Below are 10760 nucleotides of genomic sequence, written 5' to 3'. Positions count from 1 at the left end.
TTCGAAAAGAATATTTCTTACTTCTTTCTGTATATTATAAATCTCCCCTCCTTTCTCTAGCTTTCTCTAAAAAATTATGTCTGTTCCTTTATAGTACTGGCGCATAGAACATTTTTCAATCAATGAATTACGTCATTTATAGTTGTTTTAGACTCGGTTTTAGACAAAATTTTGGACTGTGCAATTCTAAAATTTAAATGTTAAACATCAAGTGGACGAAAACACGATATTATAAAAGGAAAATTAAATTTCATCACACAATTTACGTTAAATTGTTTGCGACTTTAATCAATAGCGGTTAAACAGCTCCTCGATAGCCTCAATCGTAATCTGCGTTATCTTACCGTAAGATATTCTACTCGTCTTGAAGACGCCATTCACGTAAAAAAAAAGTAATAAATATAAAATGTCAATATACTAACTTACATTTTTCTTCATTCTTCAGTGGTAGTGTTCTATATTTGTGCTCTATCTATATGTACTCTAGAACAGCTAGAGAGATAATGACGCGCGTTATCGCATAATTTTCAAAACGAGCGCAGTTTTAATGAAAATTGCTTTACATTAATCATCTTAGGAAATACTTATTTCAGGATCGCTATTTTTATGCAGTTGCAGAAAAGATAAGTTTAGAAAATAAAGAAAAATGAAACAAAAATTAATATTTCTTTATTATTCAAAAATGTATTTATTACTCAAATCGCATTATGTGTAATAAACTTGAATAAATTATATTCGCGTCTAATATATTATTAACTTGTAATAATGTATTAAAGAATTTATAACAATATATTATTAATAGGGGTTTATAACATATAATATTTATTGTTAAAATTAATATTTTAATAATGTATCAAGGAGTTTAAAACAATATATTTCCAATATATTAATTTTTCATTCCTGTTTTCAACATATTTTCCAATATTTATGACAAACTAAAAATTTATTTATTATATGTATATTGTTGTGCCCGTGCTGAGACACCCGTTGTAAGCTGAACTTGGCTCCACGAGTAGCTTCAAGTCGAAGCACGTGCCTTGACAACGGGCTGTAACATTGTTTTAAATAAAACGCTTCGGGTTGAAGCTACTCGTGTGCCAAATTCAGCTTGCAACGAATGTCTCAGCACCCGAGACCCGAGCGAAGACACCATAACGAGCACCGAGCTCCCAAATGTTGCACTGCGCTCCGCAATCTCTTGGACACTCGCGTTCGCGCCGCGCACTCCCGCACTCGCGTAAAGAAAAAAGCACTCTCTTAAAAGGAGAATCTCAGGTTTATTCTGAACGAGAAAATACAGAGAAGCGTAATGCCCGTTCTAGACTGGAAGATGAGCCGACTCTCGGCTCATCCGAGTGATTGGTGTAGACGGATAAAAATCTATAGTTTATGTATAGTTTATGTCACGTACACTATAGAAGGCGGATGAGCCGAGAGTCGGCTCATCGTCCAGTCTAGAACGGGCATAAGATTGGAGAACAGGTCCGAACGGTTCGGAAGCTCCAGAACGAATCTCCAAGGAGATGTTTTAAATAAAATAATATTACAGTCCGTTCAGCCCGTTGTCAAGACACGCGCTTCGGCTTGAAGCTACTCGTGAGCCAAGTTCAGTTTGCAACGGGTGTCTCAGCAACAATATAATCATCTATTGTCATAATTAATCTTATTTTTGTGCTACGATGAAAAGATCGCTTGACTAAATCCACATATTTCTTCATGCGTAACTGGAATACAACAGAGGCGACATATATCACACATTTAATTATTAATTGCGAAATGAAGTCCTAAAGTAAAATGATGTAATAATGTTTAAGATTATGAATCACTTAGTCTTAAAGTTAACTAAGAGGCAGTTTCGTAAAATATTATTTTTTTTATATGATATATAATGCACATTATGAAATAATATTTAACAAATATCCAACTGATGAAATTTTTATGCATCGCGTGGTCATCGATAAACTTGCATGAATAAAAATTATGTATTAATAATTTATAGAGGACAACAATGATATGTCCAATGAAGTAATTTACGGACGAGAGTACGAGAAATGAATCATGCATGAGATTTAACTTTATTCTCAGCAACTTTCTCAGCAATTCACTTCTTGATGCATCGCCGTTAAAATCTTTTTGTTGTTTGCCCGTTTGTCTGCTTTGTTGCACCAAGATCTTTTTGCAGCTTAGCTCGACATTAAGCAACGATTTAATTATTTATACTCTAGTAAATATCGTTATCAAAACAGCAGTCACGCTACAAAGCGAAAGTTCGTCAATACAATTTAGGTGTTTGTCCTCTTGTTGCCTTGCAACTCCTCTTGAATCTCTTGGGAGGTTTTTCCCTTAGTTTCCGGTATGAAAAAGTAATTAAATGCAGTGCCGACCGCCATGATCGCGGCGAAGATCCAGAAGGTGACGTCCGCGCCCCACCCTTCGTTCATCGCCGGGAAGGTCTTCGTCACCAAGAACACCAGGAACCAGTTTAGCATCACGGCGATACCGGAAGCGACCGCCTTGGTCTCCGCGGGAAACAATTCGCCCATCAGCATCCACGGTATCGGGCCCATTCTACGCATAAAATGTAACACTGCAGTCGATATTCCCCCCCCCCCTCGTTTTTTCTATACTATAATTGCGATATCAGATACTTCAGTTACAATTGTAAAATTATCGTAATCTGTAACTATATTAATTATAAGTGGACAGTTTACTGGGATAATATACTGTGAATGTATTATTTAAAAGATCCGAACGTAATTGATTGCAGGGTTTACTCACCCGATGGAGAAGGAGATCATGAATAACGTCAGAGATGTGAGCGGTAGCCAGCCGAGTTTACTGACGTCACTTCCGCTCGCCTTAATATTGAAGTACGTACCGAGGGCCACGAGACTGACTAGCATGACACTCGACGAAAATATTAGCAGTGGCTTCCTTCCGGCGCGATCCACGATCAGAGCTGCTACGCCCGTCATAACCATCTGCCAGAAACGTTTCAGGTAAACAAGCGATTAAAAGCAGTTAATAATAATTGCGAGAGATAGAAAGATATATTGTGGCAGATATACATCATTGATACATATCGCTCTGACAAGTGAGTATCATGTAAAATTCGACTGCGAAAAACACGAGTTATACACATAATTCATATAAAATCACGTTTCGTACAATTAACTCGCAAACATAAAAATACTCTAATTAAACCTCAATAAGATAATCAAACTCAGAAAATTTCAAAAAAAAAGTTTTAGTTCCCATTCCTTATTTGAACAAACTGTATTGTTATAGAAACGTTACAATTCTATTTTTACAAAACAAAAAAGCTGCATAAAAGTGTTCTAAAAGAATTCTGTAAAAGTGTAGGTTTTTACGCAAATTAAACATTGATAATGGGTGGCACCTGAACGATCGCCACGATTATAGAGGAAACCTCCGCCTTCATCGAGCTTCCGGATGCCTGGAAGATGGTGACGGTATAGAAGATCACCGCGTTTATGCCGGATAATTGCTGGAACAACATGCCGCCCAACGAAGCGAGCAAAGCCTTTCTGGATGCCGTGGTTCGTACAAGGTCGAATATGCTCGACTTCCTCGAGGCTGCCTGCTCGGCTTCTCGTTGCGCCTCCGCGAGTTCCTCGGACGGATCGTAAGCATCTCCTCGGAGGACTGTCATCGCTATCGTGGCTTCCGGTTTCAATCCTTGATTCTATCAAAGATTCGAGACATATCCAAATTTTTCTTCGTGAGTGAGTTCGTCACGGTTCAGGTTTCTATCACAATAATTTCTTTCGACTGAACAGTTGTAAAATTCTAATATAATTCAAAATAGCCGACATGAATAGCCATGTAATAATGAAAAAGCGCGAGAGCGAAAAGTCTCTATCGGTTTGACCTACCACCAGCCAAATAGGCGACTCCGGCATCCATATAAAAGAAGCCAAGAAGCCGACCTCTATGAGGGCGCAGACTATAGCGAACGCCGTGTAGTTCATCACGGCCCCGAGTACGAAGGCCAGCAGGATCCCAACCGTGATGTTCAGCTGGAACATGGCGCCGAGGGAGCCTCGGGTCGACGTTTCTGCAATTTCGGAGATGTAAGTCGGTACGACGACGCAGGCCGCCCCCACGGCGGCGCCGACTATGAACCTGGCCACGTAGATCAGCCATAGTTTGGAGGCGAATATGATGATCACCCAGGACAGAAGAAACGGGGCTGCCAGCAGTAGAAGCGTTTTCTTCCGGCCGAGTTTGTCGGCCATCGGTCCGGACGGAACGGCGCCCGCTATCGCGCCCAGGGCCAGCAACGAGCCGATCCAGGACCCTTGTTCCTTAGTGATAACCAGCCAGGAACTCTTCTCGTATAGCTGGGGCAGAACGGGAGACGTCCAAGCCAGGGCGGTGCCGACGCCGACCGCCATTAGGCAGGCTGAAAGCATTTAAACGTCGAATCAATTAAAGAGAAAACTTAAGGAGCCTTTCTCTTAGCAACAGTCTTACTACATTTAAAATTAAATTTTAAACGTCGAATCAATTAAAGAGAAAACTTAAGGAACCTTTCTTAGCAACAGTCTTACTATCTTTAAAATTAAATTTTCTAACTAATTAAGTTTGAGAGACTTAATAGAGGTATCGCGAATAGCTACTTCTGATCACTTTCTTGGGCGGATTTTATTAGAATTATGCAAACTACGAAATGTTTGTGAATTAACTTCTTCAAACAAAGAAATTTTATATGCTTTAATATTAAAAATTTAAGAACTAAATGTTAATATAAAAGTTAAAGTTAAAACTTCGAGAATTGTAAATATTACATTTATCTTATTTCTTAAAAAATGTGTCACCCATATTTGTATTTAGATATTAAGCTCGATTCTTATCGATCGCTCTGCAATCCCATTACATCATTACTTTCGTTCGACGAAATATAAATTATCAGAAATAGTTTATCTCTTTCGATAAAAGACATGGCCGAATTTCGTAAATTCGTTAAAACAACTTGCCGCTCTACCTTCTCGATGAATAGTCTCTTTCTTAAGATCTACAGTGCCGAGTGGCGATGGCATATGCGCAAACATTAATGCGACAATTGTAAACCAAATCTCCTTTCCATATATCATGCTAATCCACGCTGTCGACGCTCAGAAACGATTATTTGGCGTGCACGATAAGGCGGACATATGGGCCGAATTACTTTATCGGGCACGCCGAAACTCCAGCTACGATAACAACCGCCGTCGACAATAGACAGTGGTGTATTATGACACGTCGGAGATGAATTGAGTCGTTTCGCGGAATATAGCTGTACGGGACAGCGAATTCACTGTTCTTTGAGATCCCGCGGGCCTTACGTCCGAAAGTGCACGCTTATACAGAACACTGTCGGATTTCACGGCGAGACGGCGGACACCACCGTCTCTCCTCCCAGAGCAAATTACAACGCGCTCGTTTCAATAAAATATCACCGGGGGTTTTGGGAGATACGAGCTCATAAGCGAGATACCAGCTTATTCAGTGAGATTTCATAATAATGAACGGTCTGACAACCATGGTGGGACTGCGATCTCGTTATATCTAAATTCCTGCAGGAAAGTCAAGAAACTCGGAAGACAATCTGCAAGCGTAATGCCCTCCTCTTTCTCACGATTATATCTGTGTGTAGAGTTCAATCAATATAACCGAGCGCAATCCGACTGAGTAGCGTAACGAGTTTGATGTCCAGTTAAATCCACTTCGTTCGATTCGTTGAAACTCAACTAAAATCACACGGTAGATTTCACTTTAATTCAGTGAAATTGCACAAACGCTAATTGACGTCACTCTATAATAATGCTCTGATTAATAGCATTCCGTTTATAAAAGTCTTTTAAATGAAAAGCTGTATGTGTAATCCCTTGATAATATCGATTTACGTTTTTTATGTGACTTCAGCTGTTTGGAATGCAGATTTAGTTATCTCCGTCAGATAAAATACAAGTGAAATTAATTGTAAGTGAAAAACGCAGATATCTTTAAAAGATGTTTTCGTTAAAAGGAGAAAGATATGCAATAACTTCGTCATTAATATCGTTATCGCCTTTCTCGACTAGGGAACTCGAGTACTTTTATTGACAGAAGAATGTAATTTCTTAAGCAGATTTTTACGGATAATGAAGACTTTAGCAAAGCTGTATTAAGATATATTTCCGATTGCATCTTTAATTTAATTAAATTGTGATCTAATGATCTTTTTATCTCTACTTGCAATCCAGCAACTTCATGAACAACGGAAAAAAGCGATAAAAAAATCTACTGTACGGTAATTTGATCTTTAACAGTTATAAAGCCTCTAAGAAAATAGTACTTTTCGTCAATTAGGATTGGATAATGTTTAAGTAATATTTAAGTAAAATACGTGATTATTAAGTTTTTCGCAGTTACGTCAATTGATAACAACATAACGATCGTGATTGACGATTATCAGCTCGATAAGACTGTAATAAGTTGATGACTAACATGATTAAACAATTACTTTGTAAAATATATAATAAATTAGAAGTCCTTAATTCTCAATTTTGACTTATTTCTGAAAGCAAACTTAAACGCTTGTGCCAAAAGGACAAGTAAAAAATCGCATTCTTTTATGAAAAATTAAACTAACATTATTTACTTATCATCTGCGAAGTTTTAATGTTCGAGAAAGACAAATAATGTAATATCTATACTTCTGTATTCGTCTTAAGATAATTTCGACTCATCGTTATTTAAGAACAAATATTTTTTAATGTAAACACTTTAGTAAAATTATAAAATACGTATTAAGGATAACATTATATAAATATAATCAGATAATAATAATAATATTAAATATTTCAATGTTGGCATTTAATACATATAAATTAAAAAATAAATCGCTCAACTGCGGGGATGAATATCAAATATTATTAATGGAAATTAATGGTAATCTGAGTCGGGATTGCATGTTTGCAATATTTGCACACCACTTGATATAACATATTACGCACTGTTTTGTGAGCAGTATAATTGGCTCACGAGTAAACAGCGTAGATTGTATTTAAATACACGGTTGACACAAGCTGTATATTAAATAACTAATACGTGCCATAAATTGAAACACATATACGCATCATATTTTTAAAGCACATATCAATCATAAATGTTTAAACAGGTCAATGTGAGATTTTGCACAATCTCCACCCCGTCGCTCGACACGGATCCGACTCTTAATTTCTTCGATCACTTAATTCGTATATAAAGTGCCGCGAAAGAAGCAACATACAACGGAATGCCTATTTGTACACCGTTAAATACCGGAAATGGATGCTAAATACTGCCATAGCTTCCTGCCTTCCTGGCGCACGGGAGCACCGTTAATCATCCCCGTGGCTTCCATCCTCTCCTCCATTCTGCTCGGCGAGTCGGGCTGCTTCTTGAAGGAGTATCGAGGAAAAACGACTTCGCGCTCGGCGACTCGTTCTCGTACGCGTCACTCTCTAACTAACGCGTTTCGCACTCGCCTATCTCCTTCGATTTTTCGTCACGGATAACGCAAAGTTCACCGGAGATAAGTGAAAAGATGCGATCTGTACGTTTCGGCACGACACGAAGGCGCGCGGAACCGAATGAACGGTGCGGCATCGGGGCCAATGTATATCACCAACGTCACACTATCTGGTCACCATTATCACTAATCTCGCGCTTATCTGGCTCGATCGAAACGGCAAAAAAGATTTACAAATCACACAAATCACGATAATCACGGTGACAAACGGAGGCGCCCGCGGAATTGAAAATTCGAACGAAAAACGACGCGCTTCCGTAAAGTCGGCGCCCCGCTTATTGTTAGATCTCGCGTCCACGCTTTTTTGAGATTTTCGCGATGATAGAAATGAACTAAAAATGAACTCACAATCAGTGGATCTCTCGACCTTTGTAATATCCCGATAAGAATAAAAGAAACTAGGTCAAACTGGATTGCAGCATATTCAACATTTTTTCCGAGAAAGGCGCCAATGTTTGTAATAAGAAAAATATTATAGTAATCATTTTTCATTAATCTTCATATTAGCTGATAAAATTGTTTTCCTTCTCTGATAATGATATAGCGAAGTTTAAACAGTATAGTAATATCTTTTCAAGAACTTTTTTAAGAAACATTTTATCGGCTACTGCGAGACTTTCATCAATCTGTGAGAAAGGTAGGAATTGTGTCAGAAAAAGAGAGAGAGAAAGAGGGTGATCGATATTTTTAAAAAATAACCTTCCCTTTTAATCTCACTCACTTTGATGTATGCTTGCCTCTAAAATATTCTACACCATTAAAATTTCTCACACAGAAACACAAATTTAAAAAATTTTAATAATATAGAATATTTTTAAACGCGCAAAAAATAGTTCTCGTTAAAATATTTTTTTTAAATAACGATAAATTAATTTACGCGTAGCGTATTGCAAATTGAAAATTACGCAAAGGAACGTGTACATTTGGATCGCATCAAAAACAGAAAGATACAAACCGCGACGGATAATTATTTTCTGCGACAACGCGGTGAAATTCGTTGCATACGTCCGAATTTATGGAATATATTTAATAAAATGCGTCTGGTATAAATCGCGAGCTACACGTGCGATGTGCATGAACGTCCATTCCCGTTTCATGAACGGAACATTCCGAAATGGTCGGATTTAGAAAAGAGGAATGAAAACTCCGTCAAATGCGGCCGCTTACCTTTTACGGCGAGCTTCGCCTCTAGTCGTGTGACGGGCACTTCAATCCGATTTCAATCGCCGGCAGAGTGCAATTCTCGATTTTCTCTGCCGTCGCGTCGCGTTGAATTTCGCGTTCTCAACGCGCGTTCTCCATCTCTTCCGTTTCCACGTCCGACATATCGTCTCCTTCGAGTTTCCCAGACGGAAACAGCTCGTCGTATATTGCATTCCTCTCGTGAGAAGCGCAAGCGGATGCACCTGAGAAACACCGTGTAACTACTCATTGCGCGCCATTTCGCACGTTTCACCCCGCGTTGAAGAGATCGCTGTCGAGACACTTTCATCGTTTTGCTACTCCGCTTTTTCCCGGTTTTACCGCGCGCTTTTACCATCTTTGTTAACATCTTCGTCCGCTTTGGTGCGAAAAATTTTAATCGGCGTTCGCTCCGCACATAAACGTTAACTAAATATTGCTTCGCTGCGGCGCGGTGATTGCAAGTCGCTTTATATCGACAAGCTTTATCTGATAAGGGAATTTAAAACAAAAATTTGTGAGAATTTAAGTTGTGAAATAAGGAGTTTTTTATTGATCTCTGCACTTGATTTTCGTTGAGATGGGCCGAATGGGAAAAATTGCATTTTTATTGCTTGAACCTTGTTTGAAACTATAATACAACTTAAGTCGTTTAACATAATTTAACATAATAATAATAATCGAAAAATATGATTGCAAATATAATGAGAACGTATTCAATCATTTCTGTTCAATAATGATCAAAATTATCGTTATCAATTGTTCCTCTTTCGATAGAAAAATATTATTAAATCTCGAGAGAGATTTAAGAAAACTTCCTTATCAAATGAAGTCGTCGTTACGCTCAGTTTATTACGTTCGACACAGATTTTGGACGAAATCCTCAAATCTTGCAACAAATTTAACAGCGATAATGAGGTCGATTTAACTAAATAAATTATACGATACACGACACGATTATTATCCGTGCCAATAACTTCTGTCAAACAAACGCCGCCCGTCATTTAATAACTGTAAATTAAACTAAACCAGTCACAGAACATAACGGTAGCCTGTCGCGCTGTCACTCGCCGTAGGTTTGAACGCGGCATCGTATTGTCGATAAATTTTCCGTGACACGCGTTTCTCTGGTAAATCGCACGTTATAGTTAATTGTGGAAATACGTAATGAAGGGGACGTAACTCATCAGTTTCATACTTCCCGACAAGCGACAATGTTCCGGGGCGCAAATAATGTACCGCGTTATCGTACTTCAACATAATTTTACGATTTTATATGTCAAAAACACGATGATATACAAGAGAGAAATAAGTAGCGGAAAAGCATTTTCACCTAAAATTGCAATATTTCTTTTCATGTGCCAAATGTCTATTTTAGAAAATAATTATCGCTAAGGATTTTCTATTATAAAACGGAATATAAGTTAGATAAGACGCATTCAAGAGAAATTCCAATAGAATCACGCCAACAAATCAGTTTCGTATTTGATAGTAGATCGATATTGGAAAGCGATCGCGTTTTATCTACTACCTTCGGAAATAGTGAAAAATCGACGATCGAGTCATAATATAGATATGGAAAAAGCTGTATACGTTATCTCAACTTTTTAAGTAGAAAATACACATATACTTCGGGATTTATTTAACGATTAAATATCTTTTTAATATCACATAATCATTTCTAGAGTAGATTTGTGGCGATCGTGGCGCAGAGAAATATGCGCAGCTCTAATGAACCAAAGATCCGATATTCAAAGAGTACGAAAAAAAGTAGGGTAAACGATAGTAAACAGGCAGGTTATAAGGAAGTTTACAGGAGAAAAGGCCAATAAGTAATCTCTCACTTCAAAATATAATATCCAAATTTATTGCTCTTTCGAAAGGGAATTGGCTGCTCCTCGCAGGACAGAAACGCGAGCAGCCTTTTTTCGTCACGTCAAACCTACGAGTTACAATACGCTGTAAAAAAAAAAAGTATAAACAAAAGTGGGGAAAAAATCTCTCGGAAAAAATACGCATG

At 38.0% G+C, this 10760-nt stretch overlaps 1 protein-coding gene across 1 annotated transcript; it reads right to left on the bottom strand.

The window, feature by feature from the left end:
* Positions 1-1469: 1469 nt before the first annotated feature.
* On the bottom strand, positions 1470-7630 carry LOC112463363 (facilitated trehalose transporter Tret1-like). The gene is made up of 5 exons (XM_025029739.1): positions 7309-7630; positions 3897-4426; positions 3401-3706; positions 2779-2981; positions 1470-2568 (listed from the first exon to the last, which is right to left on the bottom strand). The coding sequence occupies exons 1-5, from the start codon at positions 7400-7402 to the stop codon at positions 2283-2285; spliced, it is 1419 nt and encodes a 472-aa protein (XP_024885507.1). The 5' UTR covers positions 7403-7630; the 3' UTR covers positions 1470-2282.
* Between the last annotated feature and the right edge of the window lie 3130 nt (positions 7631-10760).

Source organism: Temnothorax curvispinosus, unplaced genomic scaffold (genome assembly GCF_003070985.1).
Source record: "Temnothorax curvispinosus isolate PA1 unplaced genomic scaffold, ASM307098v1 QBEX01013138.1, whole genome shotgun sequence".
Lineage (NCBI taxonomy): Eukaryota > Metazoa > Arthropoda > Insecta > Hymenoptera > Formicidae > Temnothorax > Temnothorax curvispinosus.
This window is presented reverse-complemented; position numbering and strand designations above follow the sequence as displayed.